Source organism: Panthera uncia, assembly GCF_023721935.1.
Source record: "Panthera uncia isolate 11264 chromosome B3 unlocalized genomic scaffold, Puncia_PCG_1.0 HiC_scaffold_1, whole genome shotgun sequence".
Lineage (NCBI taxonomy): Eukaryota > Metazoa > Chordata > Mammalia > Carnivora > Felidae > Panthera > Panthera uncia.
The window spans coordinates 117,301,340-117,327,270 of NW_026057582.1; the positions used below are offsets into that span (position 1 = coordinate 117,301,340).

General features: G+C 37.3%; 1 protein-coding gene across 4 annotated transcripts in view; it reads right to left on the reverse strand.

Moving 5' to 3' along the window:
- Positions 1-5,512: 5,512 nt before the first annotated feature.
- The window catches only part of GABRG3 (gamma-aminobutyric acid type A receptor subunit gamma3), a 711,486-nt gene continuing 691,067 nt past the window's right edge, over positions 5,513-25,931 (reverse strand). The window contains exons 7-11 of one of the 4 annotated variants that reach the window (XM_049613934.1): positions 20,743-20,895; positions 11,174-11,370; positions 10,832-10,891; positions 8,956-9,024; positions 5,513-5,870 (exon numbers count right to left, since the gene is read on the reverse strand). In XM_049613934.1, the coding sequence (XP_049469891.1) occupies positions 5,589-5,870; positions 8,956-9,024; positions 10,832-10,891; positions 11,174-11,370; positions 20,743-20,895 (761 nt within the window). In that variant the 3' untranslated portion in view covers positions 5,513-5,588. The other 3 variants (XM_049613937.1, XM_049613936.1, XM_049613938.1) reach the window with 3 other exon arrangements.

The following is a 25,931-nucleotide window of genomic DNA, read 5'->3' on the forward strand; positions in this document are numbered from 1 at the left end:
CTTAACTGAATGGTGGATGGGTTGACTGGGCTAGATAGAGGATGGGGTGGTCTGATCTCTCCATCAAAGTGATTAAACTATTGTTCTCTGTATTGGGGTGCCTTCACTCAGTTGTCAAAACTGAAATCCCTCCTCATAAATGTGAACAGTACAGGATAAAAATATATTTTAGTAAATTCTAAACAAATAAAAACAATCATTATTTATTCCTAAAAATCAGTCTGACTGAGAGTTAGGACTTCTACTTTTTTTTGTTTTTGGAAATTAGGAATTTTAATCCGTTTGTGAATAACTGATTAGTGGGAGAAATGAAGAAGAAATTCCAAATAACCAGAAAAGAAGAAACTATGGCAGCTACCTTGACAATCTGTGAGATTTCATTATTGGAAATCAGTCTTCACTATTGTTTCCAATCTGTTCAGTTTAAACTGTTCAACAGACATGGAGAGCCTTCCTTCCCTGCAGGAACCACTATCACCCTCACTTTGTGGAGCTAGTCCACTTGGCTGGAAAAACTGTGTTGTGGTTACAAATTTGAAAAACGAAGTGGTGAAAGTGAGCCATTATCTGAATAATGCAAGCAGAACAATTTAAATTTCCTTTAATTACCTGAATGTTGCATTCAAACAGAGTTTGTTTTGCGTGTGTGCACGTGTGTGTACATGCATGTGTATGCATGTGTGTACACAAGTGTGTGTGTTCATGTTTGTGTGTTTTGTCTTCCAAATTTTCTAGCTCATGTTCCTATATTACACAATCTGAAAAACCTACTTGGTTAGCTCAAAACGTTGAACACTTGTTAGTGGCTGTTCAACTAATTTTTTAGCACTGATTTAAACTAGTCTAAAATTTGGTTTTTATGTGAGCAGAGTAATAAGAGGATTAAGGTATTTTACTGACAACATTAAAAAGCAAAGCATCATTTAACTAAAGGGCATTTTGAAGAAAAATAGTAGGGAATAGCCTCTCTTTAATTTTAATAGAACTAAACCAGGTTATAGCCTGGAATTGCTGACTTGTAATTAGAATAAAGTTGAAAAGAGGAATGGAAATGGTCTAGTCTCTAGTCTTCAAAACTATCAAACATTAAAGAAGGCAAGTTTTTATTCTCCCAGAGACATGAATGACTGAATTATTATCCTGTTATCTCAACATATACATGCTTTCTCCTATTAATTATAGAAAATTGTTTCTAAAGTAAAAGGTTAAGTAAACAAGGAATACAAGAAGGGATTTGTCATTTAGCCTGAACTGTTATTTATTTATTTATTTATTTATTTATTTATTTATTTTGGTCTTTGGATATGATTATACAATGCAGAAATACTTCTAAACCTTGTCAACCTGAATGTTTCCTACAAGTAAGTTTGAGAGGAAGAAATAGACACAGATTGCATACTTCCTCAATTTTGGGCAATTTGAAGAAAACTCAACAGAAAGTCATGAATTTAACATTTACAGTGTATTTACAATCTGTTTGTCCCCCCCTTATTTCCATACATCTTTCTGAATATTTTAAAAACAATAGTGTTCTGAACATTCCAGTGTGTATTTATATATTATTATGTTTATCCAAAGTCGTTCATTAACTTTTCTTTTTTACAGAAATTGGGTCTGAAACTTCATATTTATATAGTTTATAAATGCTCAGAAAAAGCAGATATTTGTAAGATCATGGAGAGAATTCAAAGTGCTTTGTGTCTTGAGAACATTGATCTGATATAGTGATAAGTATATGCTTGGAAACTAGTTATAATTCTTCAAGTTTGCAAAATAAATCATAGAAAGTTCTCAGTTATTGGCAGCTGAGATAAAATAATCAAGGAAGAAGAGGTTTTGTTTGTCTTTTTTCTAGCCCTTTAGATAGAGTGCCCCATTGCTTCCTAGTTGTGGCAAGTATACGTTAATGCAAAATGGGGTTATGAAATACCCACCTTTGCTTGCAGAGTATGCTATTTTGCAGAGAAGCAAAAAATATGTCTAGACACTTTTACTGTAGCAAGATATGGCCAGATAAAAAGACTCAGTGTGAAGGGTGGACACTCATATCCCATCAGAAACACTAATTTAGATTGGCCCCAATTTCCCTCACGTAGCCTGAAAATGCTTTGCCATGAAGGACAAGCATTTTTTCAACTGAATCGACAAAAACTATTTTCTTACCTGATTTGTTATACAATTAAGGATAAGACTGCTTGGCACACACACACACACACACACACACACACACACACAAAAGAAAATCCTGTCTCCATCCATCCATAAACAATAAATAAAACCTGTCATGAATATATGTGATTACAGAAAATGGAAAATCTATGAGATGTGTATGATATAAGCTTTATGTGTTATTTTAAGGCATATGTTGGGTAAAAAGGGGGCAGTATTGGCTGGGTCAAAAGTAACTTATAGTAACATTTTCCTTCTCTGCCCAGTACCTGAGAATCTCTCCTCTGGTCACTGGTGTTGAGACTTTGTAGAAACAGAAACTTTCTAGGCTCTGAAGAGGAATTTTTCTCTAATTTCATTGATGTGGAATGCCTTTTCTTTTGTCTCCCTCTCAGCCTGGATGAAGCTTAAAGGAGAGACAGTCACAGTTGTAAGTATGATCCACAGTGGTAAGAAATTAGAAATCCTTTTCAAAATACGTAACTCTCATCTCTGCAATTTACAGTATTTCTGAAAGTGAGGAATACAGTAGCACCTTTAGAATACCAGCCACTTACACAGTTTCCCCACCAGCTGCCATGAAAACACAAAACATATTTCTCAAGTCTAAATGCAAAGCAAGCTGGGCAGAGCTATACAGGTGCTGGGTCTGGGTGGAACAGCCTTACACCCATGCACCTCACACATACACTACTAACCAAGCATACTGGTGAAGGAGAGTCCCTCAATTTAAGAGAGATACATTTCCTTCACATTCTTCCTGTGCCTCTCCTCTTCCCTCCTCCAAAAGGTAAACTCTTACATAGTTAATAAGCAAGCCCCTGAGCTCTGTACCTGCATGAGGTGCATACCATCTCTTGTATTGTGGACTGAAGGCTTATCTCAGAAGTTGAGACTTATAAGAGAACTTGAACAGACAAGCCTGCAGAGAAACTGACATTGGTGTGTTCTGAGGGGATGTTTGAGTTCTTTTTAGTTAGAACCCATTGTGGGTAGATTGCTGTATGGGCAGGAGTCTATTTTATACTTTGTGAGTGAACATCTATGAGACTCTCTTGAGATAAAAGTTTTCCTTTATGGAGAAATGAACCATGAACTAGTGTTCATCAGCAGGATGGCTGAGATCAGGGGGAAGAGAATGGTTGGATTCAGCAAATAGGTTATTGGTAAGTATATCCTACACATATAATTTTATGAGTTGCCAACAACACCCAAATATTGAGGAGCTTTGAAATAAGGAGCATCAATATAATTTTTAAGGTAAAAGTGGAGCAAATTTATCTTATAAAAGTGTTCTTAGGTTATGTCTCTTCCAAGAGGAATTTCACTAGAAAATTCATCTCCCTCCATAACTACTTTTAAGACATAACAGGTTGAAATTCTTCATATTGTTAGATATTATAAATTCATAAAGATGAAAATTATGCTTGAAAAGGACTGACTTTGGACCACCTTCCATGGGTACTCAGTGCTTTGGTGGGATATGGTGGATTCCTTTGGTCAGGGTGCCTCCAGGACACCACTGCCAAGTGTGGGGGAGTAGTTTATGCATGAGAGACAGAACAAGGATGCTAGTATGTGAAATTCTTCAATAGAGTAGAAATTTCATATAAGCCAATAGGTTCAACTTGTTTTTCCACAAATATTATTTTATGTTTTAAATTGAATTTGCTAAATAGAACCCAATTGGCTTGTGGCCTATGTAGCCACTATTAAATCAAAAGTCAGGGAGATGACAGGAAGAAAAGCCGAGGACTTGGGTGTCTCACACTATATAGATTCAGTCCTTGAAAGCTGGGTGATCATACCAATGTATTTGCATTCACTTGATATGAATGATGTTTCATAAATATAAACAGATTTATATTTTATTTTTCTAGCCTCTTCCACTCCCATCCCCTTATGTCTGGTCTTAATCCAGTAAATTATGTGAAATTAGCACTTTTATATATTCTCTCTGTGTATTATTTTACCTTTTTTCTGAGTAATAATTGTACTTACAATAGACAATTAAAATAAAATTTTATGGTTTCCAATAAAATTAGTTCAATTTTATGGGTGAGAAAGATGAGAAGTACAGAGATACTGGTAGAAAAATTTTAGTACCAAAATTTTAATAATGCCAAAGCATTATTAATGAACTGGTGGGACTGTTTTTCCTATCAATGGTGGGAGGCTTCTGAAGAGTCTTGTGAAGTTACATACTGGTATCCAGTTATAACAAAGAACTAACATCAAGAACCAAGTTAGTTTTGTGTTATAAAAATATCAAAAGAGTATTAATTTCAGGGGATTTTTTCTTTGGGATTTTGCTACATATTCATATCTCAAAGTATAAAATAATTTTGTTCATCAAAATATATCATTGATGATAGCCATTGCCCTTTTTTTTGCATCTAAAGTTGATTTGACTTGAAAGTTAATTATAACTACGAAAATTTTAAATTCCATCTATATTTCTTTCACACTTTGGAAAACATTTTCACGACAAGGGCTTATGAGTGCTGTATACTTGTCTTTGCAAGATGAAGATAATCATCGAACCTGTAATAGCATAACATACAAAAGACACATACTCTGGGGTTGTGTTTTGTTAGACCAAAACACAACCCTTAAGGTAAAATGTTGAACTCCAACTGAACTAATCCAAGAACCCAAAGTTAAAATACTGCTTACTTTTAGTAGTTTGGAATAGAGTAATAACCTTCTGATGTTCAGAGATAATCAACATCATTGAATTCAGCAACATGAGAATTTTTCAAATCATATTTTTTTCTCAACTGGAAACTTGTGGATAATGCATATACACCCTTCCTAAACCTAGGGTGAGATTATTAAATAAAGAAATTCTAGGTAACAATGATAGTTTCAGAGTGAAAGAGGTCACAAAGAGAGGAAACCAGGTCAAAACTCACTGCAGTTCATACTTGAACTCAGACTGTCCAGGAACACGGGGATGAGGTCAACATGAGTGTGTCCCAGCAAGCAGTGTCTCCACACATGTGGACACTGGTGCTCCTAAGAGTTGCTAAGGAAAGATATAGAAGGGGTCTTGGCATAAGAGAGCTTCTGGATATTTGCTTACATGTTTTACAGATTTCCTTGCAACGGCAATTGGCAACTGTTTCCAATATCCAAAAACCATTCATAAACATCACCAACCTACAGATTCAATAAGGGATTAGCAAGAATATCACTTTAAAACTCAATTAACGTGTGTGTGCGCACGCATGTGTGTGAGTGTGAAATGCATAATAGAAATGGTTGCCAGGTACTCCGGTGCTGCTCAAAGGTAATGTATAACTTCAGATAAACTGAGCAGTGTTTTTCCTTCCTACTCCAATTGGTCACTACTGGTCTGGGGACAGTGAAAGTAAAGAGTGAAATCTAGTGCTCTTTACTCATCACCACAGAAATATTTAGAGATACAGATATCCAACCCAATAAACCAAGTTGAAGAGCAGGAATGATGTAGGGAAAAAGACCCGAGAATATGAGTCCAGCTCCAAGATGTCTATGTGAATACGCCCTTTTCTCCAAGATCCGGATTTGCATTCTTCATAGCAGCAGAAGAAGCTCTGACAGTCTTTGCCATCCAGACACTCATAGACGCAGGTATCTTCAAATTCCTGCCAGTACACAGAATTGTTTAAAGTGATCATTGCAGGTGGTGGTGGCCTCACGTCAAGGAGAGAATAGTTCTGTAGGCAATAAGAACAACACAAGAATCATCATGAATGCAATAAGAACAGCCTGAGATAAATCGAGCAATAGGTGCATGTTATATCTGTCCACCAAATAAGGAGGATAATGCCATGCCTATTCCCACACATCCCCCATCCCTGAACTGGACATTTCAGTCTTTTAGAGTTCAGTCTGCCAATTAAATATTTGAAAATCTAATGCAAAAAAAGTACAATGCAGCTTTCAAAAGTTGCATATCTCAAATTATTGGTGTGGGAAGATGAGCACATTTTCAGATATGTATTAACCATTTCAAGTCTCTGTTCTGCCTACTTTTCTGTCGATTTGGAGTAAATGTGTACATATTGTATATAATCCCCAAATATTAAGCACTACATATATTGAAATGTGGAGAGATAAATTTGTTTTTCCCTAATTAGTAACCGGTAAAAATATGGTATTATAAGACTGATGACAGAATCTTCTTGTTCAATGTAATTAAGGTAAAAAATGAGCTTTCAGTGTGTGGTGGCCAGATACCATTTGTCGCATATAGAGAAATAGCCAAAAATGTGTACAATTGGAATGTTTCATTTTCTATTTCCCAAGCTCTCTTCCTGACGTGGAAAAGTCAGTGTAGGGCCTGTATAGGAGAGGGGGTGACTTAACGTTCACTCATAAATGAGATGAATCACTCTTAACCTTGAGAAGTGTCTTCATATAGACTTGTCAATTCCTCAGGCACTTGTTTGAGCTCTTCCAGATAACTATGAATTACATATTAAATTGAAGTCTGTTAAGAGGTTATATTTCTAAATTTGACTGAATAATGTGAGAGTATTAAGGATTATAGTTGCCTTTCTGCTTTAGTTTCATTTGTGCTGGTTGAACTGAGGGACTAAAGTGTGCCAATGGAAGTAGTGAAAGCTGAAATCAAGGGATAGGTGAACACACAAACCCAGTCCTCAGCTGACTGGCTAGATCTGTTGTTCCTTGCTTGGGGAGAGAGACCTTCCAAAATTCATTAGAAAGCATCGTGAATACCTCTTATGCAGCTGATCCTTTAACAACATGGATTTCAATTGTGCAAGTCCACTAATATGCAAATTATTTTCAATGAATACAAGTCCAGTACTGTTAATGTATTTTCTTTTCCTTATGATTTTCTTAATCTTTTTTCTCTAGTTTACATCAAGGTAAGCATATAGTATATAGTACATATAACATACAAAATATATGTTAATCAACTATTTATATTATCGGTAAGGCTTCCACTCAATGATAGGCTATTAGTAGTTGAGTTGTTGGAGAGTCAAAAGTTATATACACATTTTTGACTGTGTGTGTTGGGGGGCGAGAAAGGGCAGCACCCTTAATCCCTGCATTATTCAAGGTTCAACTATATTTTTTAAGGGTCAACTGATTTTTACCCAAAACTATTGTTTCAAGGAAACAGTGTACATCTTTTCTTCTACTTCTGGATTTTAGTTTGATTGAATATGCTCATAGCTATGTGGAGCCGAAAACCAGAGAAAAGCAGGTAAAAGCGTATAGCACTCAGTGTCCCTATTGGTAAGCTTTGGGGCATCTTTTTAATTCAGAAGTAATTGTGTGTGAGGTCCAACCCAAAGTGAGACATCCCAGACCACATGTTCACTAAGCATTGCCTACTCCACACATACCAATGACCAGTCAGGAGCATCATGGAGAACCTTCTACCTTTTTCCACACCTTTGGGCAATGATAGAAATGAAAGCCTTGTTGTTCCATAGGCTCTACTGTGGACACATCTCCTCAAGGTTAATAGTTCTTAAACCTGAGTGGGTATAAAAATCCGTGGGGGCGGGGGGGGTGGTTGCAGAAAAACAAAAAGTTGATTCCTTCTGTACTTCAGTGCATTTGAGGAATCTGTATCTTTTTGGCAAGATTCAATTGGAAAAATCTGCCTTTTTAAAGTAATTGCATATGTGTTTTGACAGTGTTCAGCCAGATATTCATCCTTTCATTTCATCAACACTTTGTCCCTGTGTAGTGACATACAGATGAGAAGGATGGCCATTACTGGCAGGACAGGCCCAAAGGAAGATGTTGACTCAGAATGGGCATCAGAAGGCTCTGAAAGGATGGGGACAGCTCCTTAGAGATCTAAAGGGTGATCAAGGAGCTACAGGCAAATAAGCAGCCGGGTTTCTGGAGGCAAGGAAACCCTATTCACGTCTACATTTAACAAACTAAAAACTCATGATTACTGAAACATAAATAAACCTGATCTAATAATTGAAGGCTTTTAATAAATAAATAAATAAATAAATATGGAATAAAATCAATTGCATCTTATAATATTGAAGATATTATTATTCTATTATTGAAGATATTATTAACAGCCATATGTTAAACTGCTTACATACTTTTTAAAATGTATATCTCTCACCTATCATAAAAATTTCAAACTGGGCTCAAAATGGAGATTTTAATTAATGCATCTCCAAGGTCACCTACAGCCTGACTCACTCCTGCTTTGCCTGCATGTATGATGCAGTCCCTTGACTTCCCTGGAAACCTGTGCTTCCTGGGTGGCAGGTTCTACTGCACATATGAAGTGGTTAGCTTTGCGTTTTACAGGTTAGGAAACTGAGGCACAGAGATGTTCGAACAGCTTGCCCCAAAGTGCATGCATGATTGTTAGTGGGGCCTGCCTCATTGCTCAGAGACTGATCATCTCTGCAGATGTTGGTGATAGAGGGTCCCTTAACTAGCTTAATCCTGTGGATCTTTCAACATAGAATTGAATACATTGACAATTTTCATGAAAAGTTTGAAAATTCCCTTTTTTTTTAAAAAAAATTAAGTTTATTTATTTTGAAGGAGAGAGAGAGAGAGAGCACAAGCAGGGTAGAGGGAGAGAGAGTGAAACAATCCCAAGCAGGCTCTGCACTGTTCACACACAGCCTGACACAGGATTTGAGCTCAGGAACCATGAGACCGTGACCTGAGCCAAAGGCAGAGGCTTAATGGGCTGGACCACCCAGGCACCCTGGAAAATTCCCTTTTTATTTGGCTATTTTATGAACTTTTGTTTAAGATCTCTCTGTGTCTTCTCACCTGGCCTGGAGCCCTTTCTCTCTGAGTTGTTTTTCTACATACTTTCTTCAAGGTCATTACACTTTTCCTCTTAAAAACAAAAGAAAACAATTCTGATTTTGTGAAAATTTATTATTATTATTATTATTTGCTATGTAAAATATTCTTTTTTTGGCAATATCTTTTGTATACGAAAGGTGTCAATATTTCTTCTTCCACTCCCAGCCCCCTGGCTGTGTGTGATAATGTGGTTTCTAGGCCTCACGATATGTGTTCTGACTTGTCTTTGTTTACAGCATCCCCATTCCCAACTCTTTCCATTACTTTTCAGTCTGTTGCTATTTGGAAGCATTTGCTGGCAAATCTGTAGTTCTCTGTGGCTTCCCACAGCTATAAAAGTGGCTTCAGCACTCACCTCTGTCAGAACTAAAATGATACACTTTCAGAGTATAGATAACCAAGCAGTCACTTTTAAAAAACATGTTGAAAGGCACTAAACATAAATTACTGATCAGCAGTTAGAAAACCATGTATGGTATATAGGTGGGCATAAAGCATTCAGTGTAATTAGTGAATTGATATGTATAAAGGAATACAAGTAGTTATATATAAATTTTGTTATATGATAAAAGGGTAGCTCACACCAGTAATTTTAAGACATTTCTCTATTTTTCAAAAGTTAGATTCTTACTTCAAGCCATATACTAAAAATTCAGATGCATTACTAATTAAATTTAATAATATTATAAATTGTTGAACCTTCATCAATATTTATAGGGCTTAATTTCTCCGTATTTCAGCTTCCTTGTTAGTAGAATGGGTGAGGTTAAATGAACTCACACATGAAAGCACTTACAACATAGGGTCAAACAGAGTAAGTGCTCAAAAGAAAGTGACGGGAGTTAGATCATTCTGAGGGCAGGGAGGACCTTCCCCAAAAGGACACAAGAGGCAGAGACCACAAAAGGAAAGACTGATAGATTTGGCAACAGGAGACTTAATACATGTGGAGAAAAGCACAAGAAACAACAGTGACAGCATGGCCATAAAACTGGAATAAAACTACTTAAAAAACATATTAATATGCTTAATTATTCTGTATGCAAGTATATAAATTTTGTTATATAAAATATAATATACATAATATATGATATAAGTAACTGGCAGATAGTTACTTTTAACTTTAAAAAAGTTAAGACATAAATAAGTTATAAATGTTATATAAAAAACTTACATAAAAGAAGACATAAAAAGCAATTCACAGTAATAGAAATGCAAGTAAAAAATAAACAAGTGAAATATATTCAACTTTGTCAGTAATCAAAGAAATGATAAAGGAACATTTTGCAGGAGCCATTTTTCTGTTTGTCTATCAAACCTAATGCAAGGAGAGTTCTGGGAGGTGGGTGTCCCACACTGCTAATGGAGCCAAGCAACTCTTCTGACCCAGCCATTTTGCTTCTAGGAAATTATATTAATAGTCACAGGTATATACAAAACTGCAATGATAAGAATATATATAAAAGTGAAACGGTGTGTATTAGCCCTGTTTCCAGCCACAACTATCTGTGCGTCAATCATTGCATATAATTCAATCATTAAAATGATCCTATAAAATAATATTATAACGCAGAAACTTATTCATAACATATTTTTGAGTTACAAAACAGAAATATGTATGTATATGCTGATCCCTGGGTAGAAGGATTATGATTATTTTGTTCATTTTCCAAATTTTCTAAGTTGGATATTTAAAAAAAAGTATACACACTTTTGAAAGGAGTATGTGCAACACTCATTGTTCTTCAATATATGCATACATAAACAATAACATATCATTTAATCTTAATTTAGTAAGAGTTCTCAGGAATATTTGCACCTTCAATGCTATACATACGGAGGGGGCTTGTAGGCTTATTCGCTCATGAATCCATCTTGAGGAATCTGGATGCAATAACTACAAGAAAACCAGAAAAAAAAAACAATTAGAAAACTGTGGAAATCTGCATTACAGATCACCTTAGTTAAGAGAAATCATTCATGTGTGATTACATCAATCCATGTCACTGGTAGGTAAAGTTGAAGAGGTACTTTATGGTTATATTCATATCTTCAGAATATTTGTCTTTTTTTAATGTCTTGTTGAATTAGCTATTTATATAACAGTGTAGAAGAGAATCATTTATTGCAAACTATCCTTCCCCTACCTTTCCAGAAAATCTTTGCTACTGGAACTTACCGATGTTTTCTTCTTGGTGGTAGTTGGTTTTCTACAACTTGAATAGTAGTTGAGGGTGGCATACTCCATCAGAGCAGCAAAGACAAATAAGAAGCAAACAGTCACAAAGAGGTCCATGGCTGTCACATAGGACACGCGGGGCAAGGAATTCCTGGCAATGGTGCTAAGCGTGGTCATGGTCAGCACTGTGGTGATGCCTGTACAGGGGATAGTTATCAAGTTGTAAAAGGAATCACACAAAATTCCTCCACTCCAACAGTGTTTTATTTTTAGGTAAATCCTTGTTGACATTGGATAAATGTAATAATACTTTATTTTTAATGTTTATGCAATTTTGCAAGCAACATTTCCATAGAGCTTTTATCATAGTCTTCACAAAAACATTAAACTACCTGAATTAAGTCAACACCTTTCAATTTATTCAGAAATTCTCAAATTGTCTCATATTTTCTCTTTTAAATATTTTTTAAGTGATACAGTTTGCAGTCCCCCATTTTCTCTGTTCCACATCTCACACTATTCTTTTGCCAAATAAACCATTTCCTTTCTTGCTTTTTCTTTATGCAATTTGTGAACTCCCACCCTTCTTGAAGACCAAGATGAAGTACCACTCTTTCTGAGGTCCTATTGCATGTACTTCAGAGTTGATAATGTGAATCTGCACTACCTTGTGCCTTCTATGTACCTCATTTCTACATTAGCATAGATAATTGCATATGTCTTTATGGTTTTTGCATGTCTGTCTCCCTGAATAAATTGTGTGATCATTACAAGCAAAACTGTATCTTGCTCATCTTTGTTTACCTGTTAGCAAGAATTGTGCCTAACACATTTTAGGCATTCGAATGGAATGCGTTGATTCATTGATCAATTAGTTAATTCATAATACTTAGTGTTGGTCTGACTTTGATTATTTCAATACTTAGTGAGTCAATTCTAAAGATTCAGAGACTGAGGAAAAGATTTAGAAAAGAGACACCCATGTGATGGATGGTATAAAAGGAAAAAGAAATGAAAAGAGGATGAAGGCTATGAAACATGAAAAAGAATGAAATGACTGGATGATCATTATGCAAAACAAGTTAAGGCTAATTCCACCCTAGATGAGCTCCTGAGAAATCAGAACCGGCTAGAGCTGTTGGACACGCAGACTAGTGACATGGATCCTGGAATCACAGGAATATGGACATTAACACTCACTACCTGTGTGGCTGAATGAGAGTACTATAAAATATCTGCCAGGCAGTAATACTCAGTGATTAGGTAGACATGATAGATAAATGCACATTAGTTCCCACCTTAACTGTAGCATCATAGCTCCTGTGTAGTGAATGCCTCCCTTACTTCCTCAGGGAGGGTAGCCAGGGCCATTTGGAGGATGAGGCTAACAGCACAGGGTGGACAAGTTAACCATGTGTAAAAGATATTGACCTGGAAGTCAAATCCCCCTGCCTTGCTCTAAGCCTTCTCAGCATTTGGTCATGTAAAGTCACTTACTTTCTTTGAATCTGTTTCTTTAATCAGTACGGTGAAAATGGAATGCCTCCTTACTGTAGGTGGGAAAGTAGCCATGCTTCATGTAAAAATGGTGTGTAAACTTGGGGCACCTGGGGGGCTCAGTCAGATTGGTTAAGCATCTGACTTTGGCTCAGGTCATGATCTCATGGTTCATGAGTTTGAGCCCTACATCTGGCTCTCTGCTGTCAGCACAGAGTGTGCCTGGGATCCTCTGTCCCCCGATCTCTCTCTGCTCTCCCCTACTTGTGCTATCCCTCTCTCTCAAAAATAAATAAATATTTTAAAAAATGCTATGTAAACTTGAAAAGTCTACACTGATGGCAGGTATATTTTTATACAAAAAAAAGATTTTGTAATGAATATCCAATTTAACTTTATTTTTTTTCAATATATAAAATTTATTGTCAAATTGGTTTCCATACAACACCCAGTGCTCATCCCAAAAGGTGCCCTCCTCAATACCCATCACCCACCCCTCCCCTCCCTCCCACCCCGCATTAACCCTCAGTTTGTTCTCAGTTTTTAACAGACTCCTATGCTTTGGTTCTCTCCCACTCTAACCTCTTTTTTTTTTTTTCCTTCCCCTCCCCCATGGGTTTCTGTTAAGTTTCTCAGGATCCACATAAGAGTGAAACCATATGGTATCTGTCTTTCTCTGTATGGCTTATTTCACTTAGCATCACACTCTCCAGTTCCATCCACGTTGCTACAAAAGGCCATATTTCATTCTTTCTCATTGCCACGTAGTATTCCATTGTGTATATAAACCACAATTTCTTTATCCATTCATCAGTTGATGGACATTTAGGCTCTTTCCATAATTTGGCTATTGTTGAGAGTGCTGCTATAAACATTGGGGTACAAGTGCCCCTCTGCATCAGTACTCCTGTATCGATTGGGTAAATTCCTAGCAGTGCTATTGCTGGGCCATAGGGTAGGTCTATTTTTAATTTTCTGAGGAACCTCCACACTGCTTTCCAGAGTGGCTGCACCAATTTGCGTTCCCACCAAGAGTGCAAGAAGGTTCCCGTTTCTCCACATTCTCTCCAGCATCTATAGTCTCCTGATTTGTTCATTTTGGCCACTCCGACTGGCGTGAGGTGATATCTGAGTGTGGTTTTGATTTGTATTTCCCTGATAAGGAGCGACGTGGAACATCTTTTCCTGTGCCTGTTGGCCATCCGGATGTCTTCTTTAGAGAAGTGTCTATTCATGTTTTCTGCCCATTTCTTCACTGGGTTATTTGTTTTTCGGGTGTGGAATTTGGTGAGCTCTTTATAGATTTTGGATACTAGCCCTTTGTCCGATATGGCATTTGCAAATATCTTTTCCCATTCCGTTGGTTGTCTTTTCGTTTTGTTGGTTGTTTCCTTTGCTGTGCAGAAGCTTTTTATCTGCATAAGGTCCCAGTAATTCACTTTTGCTTTTAATTCCCTTCCCTTTGGGGATGTGTCGAGTAAGAGATTGCTACGGCTGAGGTCAGAGAGGTCTTTTCCTGCTTTCTCCTCTAGGGTTTGGACGGTTTCCTGTCTCACATTCAGGTCCTTTATCCATTTTGAGTTTATTTTTGTGAATGGTGTGAGAAAGTGGTCTAGTTTCAACCTTCTGCATGTTGCTGTCCAGTTCTCCCAGCACCATTTGTTAAAGAGACTGTCTTTTTTCCATTGGATGTTCTTTCCTGCTTTGTCAAAGATGAGTTGGCCATACGTTTGTGGGTCTAGTTCTGGGGTTTCTATTCTATTCCATTGGTCTATGTGTCTGTTTTTGTGCCAATACCATGCTGTCTTAATGATGACAGCTTTGTAGTAGAGGCTAAAGTCTGAGATTGTGATGCCTCCTGCTTTGGTCTTCTTCTTCAAAATTACTTTGGCTATTTGGGGCTAGTAGACTTTTGGTGGAGTCTGTCGGATTCTCCATGTATAATATCATGTCATCTGCAAAAAGCGAAAGCTTGACTTCATCTTTGCCAATTTTGATGCCTTTGATTTCCTTTTGTTGTCTGATTGCTGATGCTAGAACTTCCAACACTATATTAAACAACAGCGGTGAGAGTGGGCATCCCTGTCGTGTTCCTGATCTCAGGGAAAAAGCTCTCAGTTTTTCCCCATTGAGGATGATGTTAGCTGTGGGCTTTTCATAAATGGCTTTTATGATCTTTAAGTATGTTCCTTCTATCCCGACTTTCTCAAGGGTTTTTATTAAGAAAGGGTGCTGGATTTTGTCAAAGGCCTTTTCTGCATCGATTGACAGGATCATATGGTTCTTATCTTTTCTTTTATTAATGTGAGTATCACGTTGATTGATTTGCGAATGTTGAACCAGCCCTGCATCCCAGGAATGAATCCCACTTGATCATGGTGAATAATTCTTTTTATATGCTGTTGAATTCGATTTGCTAGTATATTATTGAGAATTTTTGCATCCATATTCATCAGGGATATTGGCCTGTAGTTCTCTTTTTTTTTTACTGGGTCTCTGTCTGGTTTAGGAATCAAAGTAATACTGGCTTCGTAGAATGAGTCTGGAAGTTTTCCTTCCCTTTCTATTTCTTGGAATAGCTTGAGAATGATAGGTATTATCTCTGCTTTAAATGTCTGGTAGAACTCCCCTGGGAAGCCATCTGGTCCTGGACTCTTATTTGTTGGGAGATTTTTGAGAACCAATTCAATTTCTTCCCTGGTTATGGGTCTGTTCAAGCTTTCTATTTCCTCCTGGTTGAGTTTTGGAAGAGTGTGGGTGTTTAGGAATTTGTCCATTTCTTCCAGGTTGTCCAATTTGTTGGCATATAATTTTTCATAGTATTCCCTGATAATTGTTTGTATCTCTGAGGGATTGGTTGTAATAATCCCATTTTCATTCATGATATTATCTATTTGGGTCAACTCCCTTTTCTTTTTGAGAAGCCTGGCTAGAGGTTTGTCAACTTTGTTTATTTTTTCAAAAAACCAACTCTTGGTTTCGTTGATCTGCTCTACAGTTTTTTTAGATTCTATATTGTTTATTTCTGCTCTGATCTTTATTATTTCTTTCTTCTGCTGGGTTTAGGCTGTCTTTGCTGTTCTGCTTCTATTTCCTTTAGGTATGCTGTTCGATTTTGTATTTGGGATTTTTCTTGTTTCTTGAGATAGGCCTGGATTGCAATGTATTTTCGTCTCAGGACTTCCTTCGCTGCGTCCCAAAGGGTTTGGATTGTTGTATTTTCATTTTCGTTTGTTTCCATATATTTTTAAATTTCTTCTCTAATTGCCTGGTTGACCCACTCATTCTTTAGTAGGGTGTTCTTTAACCTTCATGCTTTTGGAGGTTTTCCAGACTTTTTCCTGTGGTTGATTTCAAGCTTCATAGCATTGTGGTCTGAAAGTATGCATAGTATAATTTCAATTCTTGTGAACTTATGAAGGGCTGTTTTGTGACCCAGTATATGATCTATCTTGGAGAGTGTTCCATGTGCACTCGAGAAGAAAGTATATTCTGTTGCTTTGGGATGCAGAGTTCTAAATATATCTGTCAAGTCCATCTGATCCAATGTATCATTCAGGGCCCTTTTTTCTTTATTGACCGTGTGTCTAGATGATCTATCCATTTCTGTAAGTGGAGTGTTAAAGTCCCCTGCAATTACCACATTCTTATCAATAAGGTTGCTTATGTTTATGAGTAGTTGTTTTATCTATTTGGGGGCTCCGGTATTCGGCGCATAGACATTTATAATTGTTAGCTCTTCCTGATGGATAGACCCTGTAATTATTATATAATGCCCTTCTTCATCTCTTGTTACAGCCTTTAATTTAAAGTCTAGTTTGTCTGATATAAGTATGGCTACTCCAGCTTTCTTTTGGCTTCCAGTAGCATGATAAATAGTTCTCCATCCCCTCACTCTCAATCTAAAGGTGTCCTCAGATCTAAAATGAGTCTCTTGTAGACAGCAAATAGATGGGTCTTGTTTTTTATCCATTCTGATACCCTATGTCTTTTGGTTGGCGCATTTAATCCATTTACATTCAGTGTTATTAATGAAAGATACGGGTTTAGAGTCATTGTGATGTCTGTATGTTTTATGCTTGTAGTGATGTCTCTGGTGCTTTGTCTCACAGGATCCCCCTTAGGATCTCTTGTAGGGCTGGTTTAGTGGTGACAAATTCCTTCAGTTTTTGTTTGCTTGGGAAGACCTTTATCTCTCCTTCTATTCTAAATGACAGACTTGCTGGATAAAGGATTCTCGGCTGCATATTTTTTCTGTTTAGCACACTGAATATATCGTGCCAATCCTTTCTGGCCTGCCAAGTTTCAAAAGAGAGATCAGTCACGAGTCTTATAGGTCTCCCTTTATATGTGAGGGCACGTTTATCCCTTGCTGCTTTCAGAATTTTCTCTTTATCCTTGTATTTTGCCAGTTTCACTATGATATGTCGTGCAGAAGATCGATTCAAGTTACGTCTGAAGGGAGTTCTCTGTGCCTCTTGGATTTCAATGCCTTTTTCCTTCCCCAGTTCAGGGAAGTTCTCAGCTATAATTTCTTCAAGTACCCCTTCAGCACCTTTCCCTCTCTCTTCCTCCTCTGGGATACCAATTATGCGTCGATTATTTCTTTTTAGTGTATCACTTCGTTCTCTAATTTTCCCCTCATACTCCTGGATTTTTTTTATCTCTCTTTCTCTCAGCTTCCTCTTTTTCCATAACTTTATCTTCTAGTTCACCTATTCTCTCCTCTGCCTCTTCAATCCGAGCTTCGTGGTTTCCATTTTGTTTTGCATTTCGTTTAAAGCATTTTTCAGCTCCTCGTGACTCTTCCTTAGTCCCTTGATCTCTGTAGCAAGAGATTCTCTGCTGTCCTGTATACTGTTTTCAAGCCCAGAGATTAATTTTATGACTATTATTCTAAATTCACTTTCTGTTATATTACTTAAATCCTTTTTGATCACTTCATTGGCTGTTATTATTTCCTGGAGATTCTTCTGAGGGGAATTCTTCTGTTTGGTCATTTGGGATAGTCCCTGGAGTGGTGAGGACCTGCAGGGCACTTCCCCTGTGCTGTGGTGTATAAATGGAGTTGGTGGGCAGGGCCACATTCAGACCTGATGTCTGCCCCCAGCCCACCGCTGGGGCCACAGTCAGACTGGTGTGTGCCTTCTCTTCCCCTCTCCTAGGGGCGGGATTCACTGTGGGGTGGCATGGCCCGTCTGGGCTACTTGCACACTGCCAGGCTTCTGGTGCTGGGGATCTGGCGTATTAGCTGGGGTGGGTAGGCAAGGTGCATGGGGGCTGGAGGGGCAGGCTTAGCTAGCTTCTCCTTAGGTGATCCACTTCAGGAGGGGCCCTGTGGCAGCGGGAGGGAGTCAGATCCGTTGCTTCTGCCGGAGGTTTGGCTCCGCAGAAGCACAGAGTTGGGTGTTTGCGTGGAGCGAGCAAGTTCCCTGGCAGGAACTGGTTCTCTTTGGGATTTTGGCTGGGGGATGGGCGAGGGAGATGGCGCTGGTGAGCGCCTTTGTTCCCTGCCAACCTGAGCTCTATCTTCAGGGGGCTCAGCAACTCTCCCTCCCTTTATCCACCAGCCTTCCCGCTTTCGAGCAGAGCTGTTAACTTATGACCTCCCAGATGCTAAGTTGCGCTTGCTGTCGGAACACAGTCTGTCAGGCCCCTCCGCTTTTGCCAGCCAGACTTGGGGGCTCTGCTTGGCCGTCAGGCTGCCCCTCTGCCCTGGCTCCCTCCTGCCAGTCTGTGGAGCGTGCACCTCCTCCCCGCCCTTCCTACCCTCTTCCATGGGCCTCTCGCCTGCGCTTGGCTCCAGAGACTCCATTCTGCTAATCCTCTGGAGGTTTTCTGGGTTATTTAGGCAGGTGTAGGTGGAATCTAAGTGATCAGCAGGATGCGCGGTGAGCCCAGCGTCCTCCTACGCCACCATCTTCCCAGCATTCTACCCCAATTTAACTTTAAAAAAAAATATGGTGACCATGTCATGCCTACAGAATATCTAGATAGTAATTTTTTCATTAAATTTGGGGATTTTTAACTTCATTTCTTCAAAAATTTTTATCTTATTTTATCTCATTTTGTAACATCAGTTACAGCTATGTTATACATCTTCATATTGTCCAACAGACCACTGGGATTTATGTTTTAAAAGCTTTTATCCCTGTATTCTTCAGATTAGCTAAATTTTGTATGATGGTCTTCAGTTATGCCTGACCTTTTTTTTCTGCTCTCTTGAATCTGCTCTTAAGCCCATTTAGTGAATTTTTCAATTCAACTATTATACATTTCATTCTAGAATTTACTTTTTAATATACTTTACTTGCTGAGATTATCCATCTGTTCATTCACTAACATTACATTTTCCTCTAAGTCCTTTAACATTGTTAAAATAGCTGCTTTAAAGCCCATGTCTGCTGACTCAAAATCAGAGATGTCTTTTTATATTGACTTTTTTTTTCTTGATCATGAGTCACATTTTCTTGCTTCTAAGAATGTCTAGTAATTTTTTATTATATACTCAATCTTGTGGATGATACCTTACAAAGATTATGAAGTATGCTATCCTTTTTAAAAGCATATTAAATGCTTTCTTTTGACAGATAGTAAATTTACTAATTGTTCTCCTTGATCTTCTCATGGCTTGATTTAAAATTTATTGAAAGCAGTCCTACAAGTGCCCCTTTAGTTTTAAGCACAGTCTTTCTGGTGTCTGAACTAAATATTCTGGTGTTAATGACATTTCTTCACTCTTCTGGAGTGTAAATATATTATCTTCCAGCATTATGTATTTCTAGTATCTCTAGCCCTTAATGCCATAGTGGTAACTCTTTGACAGGACTTTCATAGTCTCAAATTGTGCAACCAATACTACATATTATATTGTTTTGAAGCTGATTTTGTTTTAATTTTTTTTTTTAGCTTTTATTTATTTTTGAGACAGAGAGAGACAAAGCATGAACGGGGGAGGGTCAGAGAGAGGGAGACACAGAATCTGAAACAGGCTCTAGGCTCTGAGCTGTCAGCACAGAGTCCGACGCGGGGCTGGAACTCATGGACCGTGAGATCATGACCTGGGCTGAAGTCGGCCGCTTAACCGACTGAGCCACCCAGGCGCACCTTGAAGCTGATTTTTAAAGTCATGCTTACCTGGCACTTGTAATTGTGAGGTCATAACCCCAAGAACAATTACTAAATTTGTGTTGTAACTTTGCTGGGTGATTTACCAATTTTATTATGTATTTTCTAGAAGTATGCAAAACTAACACTGGCAACAGATATTACAGGTTAGTTTTTTTTTTTTTTTTCTCAACCAGTACTTTGTTGTTGAACAAACAGAATAAAATGAATACAGAAAAAGCAACATGTAAAGTGAGAGATTTTGCAAGGATTTTAAAATTGGGGCAGCTCCCTCTTTTTTCTTAAAGACATTTTTCTGGGAAAACAACTATATATTTAATATATATTACCTGTTTTCACAGGTCAAAATATTGAAAGTTAGGTAATATTCCTGTCATAAAGAAAAATTGATATAAAATGTTACACAATTCTAAAACCACTGAAATTTAATGTTTTATTAAGAGGACTTTTTTGGGGGGGTCAGAGGAAAATTCATGAAGACTTTGAGATTTAGTGTGTAGATTATAGCTGAAAAGAATGATCACTTTCTTGTTTGATGGTAAAGTTGCTATAGACAATCTCTTCTGTTATTGAGAGACTATTTAATGATATCGTGTCTTCAGTCTTCAAAAGTGCATGAAAAGTTGTGTGTCCTTACACTGATGTAATGAGATTTTCAGCATGACAGATTCACAGGACATGACTACATTTTTATGATGACACCATCCTTAGAGTATCAATGATGCAATTGATTTGTTCTGAATCCCTAACCTCAACTGATTTTAAGTGGCACACATAGAATTCTATTGTCAGAAAGAAGAGTCTAATTTGACTACTTAAAGCAATCCAAGTACATTTGACTAAAGTCTTTTTCACTGGAAGTATTTTTATGAATACTTCTGTGATAATATTATACAAAATGGTGGAAGAGTTTTTGTTTTTTATTTGTTTGTTTTTTAACTCACCTAATGCTGTTCTTGCTGGTGTAGCATCTTTTTTGATCCAAAATGACACCCAGGATAAAACCACAGTCAGTATACAGGGAATGTATGTTTGAATAGTGAAGTATCCCATTCTTCTACTCAATTCAAAATATATAGTCATGACAACATAATCACCTGTAATAAAGTATTGTCAAAAAGTAAAACAACTTTCTTTGGTTAAAAAATAATTCAGGGGCAATAATTTTGTTAAATATATGACTTGGATAAAAATATACAACTACAGTAATAAGTTGTGAAAAAAGGTCAAAATGCTGGTGTTCTTAAACTTAATCTTTATAAACTTTATTTTATCTATGGCTTTCAAGGCATTTTACTGGGAAAAGACACACAAACATATTAATTGATAGAGGAGACAGACATGCGCATCTATTCTTTGACATATTATTACATAACGAGCTATTATTGATTGAGTCCATCTGTGTGTTTAAAATCAGGGGTAATATGATAGAAGAAGATAGGATTCAGTAGGCAGAGAGGGAAAGATGAGGACCTGAGGCCCCCAGTTAGGGAAAAACATGTATTTGGAAAAATTCTGGGAGTGTCTGACCACAGGAAAAGCCCTCAGGCATAAAGCTCCTCTTAAGAATGTAACAGACCCCACCTACTTCCTCTCAGGTTTCCCTCAGGAATTTAAGGAAAGACCTAGGTGTGGCCATAGACACCCCCTCCCCCCACTGCTTTTAATGGAAATGAGCCAATACAGAATGGACAACCCAGCACCCAGAGTCATCCAGATGGTAAGGGCAGAACCTGAGAAGGAACAAGGGGAAAGGGAAGGGGAGGGGAGGGCTAACCAAAACCTTTTAAAGCAAGGACACTTGCCTAGTGTCGCAGGCATTCACTTTTGAATGTCCCCTTCCTGTAAAGAGAGCTTTCCTACTATTCTTACTTTCTAATCTTATATTCTAATAAACTTTTGCCTGCTGCTCATTTTGTGTCCACGTCTTAATTCTTCAAAGCAGCGAGAAAACAAATCCGGGTATTGTGGTTAAAAAAAAAAAAAATCCTGCAACAGTAACATAACAAAATCCATCCTCCAGTAGATCCATAGTCATTTTGTTTTTTTCAATAGTAACAGAGCTATATATAAGTTTTCATACATAAATTTGTGTAACAATTTTATATTTCTATTTTTATAGCATAATTTTAGCTTATCAATCTTGTACTTTATGTTTTACTCGATATTTTTAGGTTGATGTTATCCTTTCATGACTCCAGCAGTTAGGCTGTGCCAACCCAGAAAACAAAAAGAAGAAATCATTTTATGACTTTGCTTCCTCCTACTACAGCAAAGCTACACCATAAAAGAGTTGGGAGGAAAATAGTTGTTACTAGAGATTCCATAAGATTCCTGGTGGATAAGGAGAAGTTGCATGCTTAATACATGAGACATTTTATTCCAAAATCATCTCTATTTTGTATCTTTTCTGCATAACCTCCTGCTGAGAGGATGTCTATCCCCCTCTTCCCATTTGACTTTCACTCTTCAACATACTGGATTGTCTTTCAGCACCTGAAATTCAGTGTCCAGACCTGAACTATCATATCCCCCACACCAGGCTGTTCTCTCATCTAAGCCAGGTCCTTCTCTCTATTCAAGGCACAAATCCAGAAACCACCTGTCACTTCTTTTCCCTTATTCAATTCCTGCATTGTTCTCAATTCTTTTCCCCGCGAGTACCAGATTCTCTCATAGTCCCTGGCCTATCGCCTAACAACCAGTCCTTTTACACTCCAGACCATTCTATGTCCTACCATCAAAAGGATCATTATAAAACACAAATATCATTATATCCCCTTCCTTATAATCCTTCACCATCATCTTGCTACCTTTTTATTATTGTCATGACTTTAGTATGGTCTCTACTATTCTGCATGTAATACTCATTTCCCTATAGTCTCTGCACTCTGGAAATCAGATTCTCCCCAGGTGCTCAGACATACCAAGATTTTTCTCCATGGGTCACTAAGTTTCTTCTCATCTACCTAGGATGCTCTTCTTTTCTTTTCCCCTGCATCCCAGTAGTTCCACTCACCTTCAAATCTCAGCTTAGAAATCATTTAGTTCACCACGAAGTCCTCACTGAGCCTCTCCTGACAACTGTTATTCATTCATTTCTATAATTACTAGTATATTTTTCCAGACTAAAAAACTGGTTGGGTTATAGAATATATAATTTTTTTAACCAGCGTTACTTAATGATAAACAATTGATTAGTGTTTATTTATTGAAAAGATCATAATGAAATTTCCATTTTAATTTAAAAGATTGACAAGGAGACTATATTGAGCCCATATAAAAACTGCCTTTCAATAATTAGAATTCTTTTTGTAGTGTTCTGTTGTAGCAATATTCGGGATGGTTGATACAAACATCAATGTTGAGATCATTTTCTGAGAAACATTTAAAATTTTAAGCAAATTAGCATTTCAATGTGAAGGAATCAGAATGATTAACCTGGAGCAATCAAAGGACACAAAGATATATTTCTAATATGAATGCCAAATTACATAATTTCCTGGGGAAATATCATTGAATTATGTGCAATATTTAAATAACTTTTAACCTTTACATAAAATTTCAGTTAAAAACCAAAGAGAAAACAAACAGTAGACAGAAAAAACAAACATAATAAATCACTCTAGTAGTTATGAACATAACCCCAACGGAATATCCAAACAGTTGAATAGTTTCTTCAGCCACCATTGTAGGTTCCTGAGAAAGATAAAGAGGGACAATTCCAGAGCAGATACACAATTCATTTTAGCAAATATCTCTGCTTTCCCCCAACCTAAGGTAAATGGACTGTATACACCTATGCTCAACATATACCTTTGACTAACTCAGAGATCTGCTGAATGTCCCATCATCAGGTATGAAAGTGAGATGGAATGTCAGGGACTCATTCTGGAGCCTGAGTCTATAAGTTAATTGGCTCTTGGTGAGGTTTTGGGACACACTCCAAAATGCAGTTCCAGGGAACTTCATGGTTCCAAATTTCCAGCTTCCATAGGATACAAATGGCTGGGGAAGAGAAACAGGAGGAATTGTGGGTTCTAGGCCAACTGCCCCTCACAAGAAGACCAACACATAGCCATTATACCACTCATCCTAAATTGGAAGGAAAAAGCCATGGGATCCTAATTTCTAGTTACATCACATATTTCTGTATACACTTAATTTGTTTATGTAGGCCTGAGGTATAATATGTCCTCAGAGGAGGTGAAAGCCCTTCCCTATATCTGTAAATAAGTGGCTGAAAAGTTTCTCAGACAGGTCAAGTACATGAGTAAATTATATTTGTCATTAGTTTTAGGGTTCTTAATTGAAGAATGATGTTCCTTCTATCTGCTCCCTTTCTGCAAGTGTACATATATCCACACATATACATCCACATGCATAGACACTCACACACACCCATGGACCCAGTCTACTCCAACTTGGGTGTGAAGTCTCAGGTCCTACTTCATGCTCCTTGGAAGCTTTCTTTCCCTCTCTGTGATGTTTAATCATGCACCATGATCAATGTGCAGCTTTCCTAATGCAGTTTACAAACTGGACCAGAATGGTTTTGATTTTATGTGATCAATTCTTTTCAAACAAAGGTACCTGGAGCCTTGGTTGACTCTTATGGCAATAATAAGGATCTAGCAACCACAGAGATCTCCATAGTCTACCCTGGAATGTGCCTGGTGCCCACTTTCTGGGGGAAAAATGGCATAGAAATAGTTGGGGAGAGAATGAGAAACTTCTCTGATCCATCAAGGTAAAAAGTCATCTTGGGCCCAGTGGATTTAAAAGAAAAAAAAATGGCTCTTTTTGCCAATAGTTCATTTTTGTGATTTTCTTTCCCTGAGCCAATGTAAGGAAAAATATATGAAATCATTGATTACTTTTTGAGACAGCATGTGTAGTACTACTTTTTAGCACAATGGCACAGAGTAGGCAGTCAATACACATTTAAGAAATAAACATTTATTAAACTAATACTATGTTTTATGAATTTGGAAGTACAAAGATTAATAACATGCAGAAAGTTCCTTCAAGGCTGAAGACTAGGCACATCTTCCATAATTTACCCCAGCATTGTTCCCAGAGAGAACTATTATAAATCAGTACTTATTCCATGTCATAGATAACTTTATTTATTACTCCTTAGGCAACAAAACTTCCTTTGAATCTCTTTTAAATATCATTGTTATTTCTCCAGACTTACTCTCCTTCTGATGGCCTTGCCTTCTCTCTGCCTTACAGTGGTATTTTCTCTTGGTCTCCTTTCAAAATATCCTAAGTTAATACCTCTTAAAAGTCAGCTAAGGTATGGTAAGCAGCAAGCAATGTTATGTATAAAAGAAGCCTAATCTTCTCCATTTTAATCTTCAAGTTTGCCCTGGGAAAACTTACCTTATTCTTTTGCTTTTGACATTTGTACATGAAAATAAATTCTTGATTTTAAGGAATTAAATTTATCAACCTTTTATTTTATTGTTAGTGCTGTTGTCCTATCCTTGAGAATCTGTTTCCTAACCTAAGATCATAAAAATATTGTACTGTTTTTGTCTACAAGTTTTATTTTTATTTTTATATGTAGTTGATCGTTCTTCAAATTGAAAATTTTAAATTCCATGATCAGTTGTCATAATATCATTTGTTGCTACCCTCATTCATCTTCAGTGCCACCTCACATATCCTTATAAGTATGGATCTGTTTTATTCATGCATCCAGATATGTATGGATCTGTTCCTGCATGTCAATTCCTGCACAATTACCATACTATCTTAATCATTAAAACTGGAAGACCCACCCTAAAATGACCTCAAATTAATCACACATTTGTACAGTTCTCTCAGTTTGAGTGTGGGAAGAACCTGTGATTTTGTTTTAGCCAATAGAATGTAACTTCCTTGATCAGATTACTTTATATAGTACAGGTGAATGGATATTGAGATCTGTTGATTTCAAGCAAATCCAAAGAGAGACTGTGGATGGGCCTAACTCAATCAGGTGAAAACCCTTTGAAGGACTGGGACTTTCCTGAAGAGAGATTCTTCTTTTAGCCTTGTAGCTCTATGGCTACAAATAATAAATGCTGCCAACAACCTAATAAGTTTAGAAGTAGATTCTTCCTTAGTCAAGCCTCCAGATGAG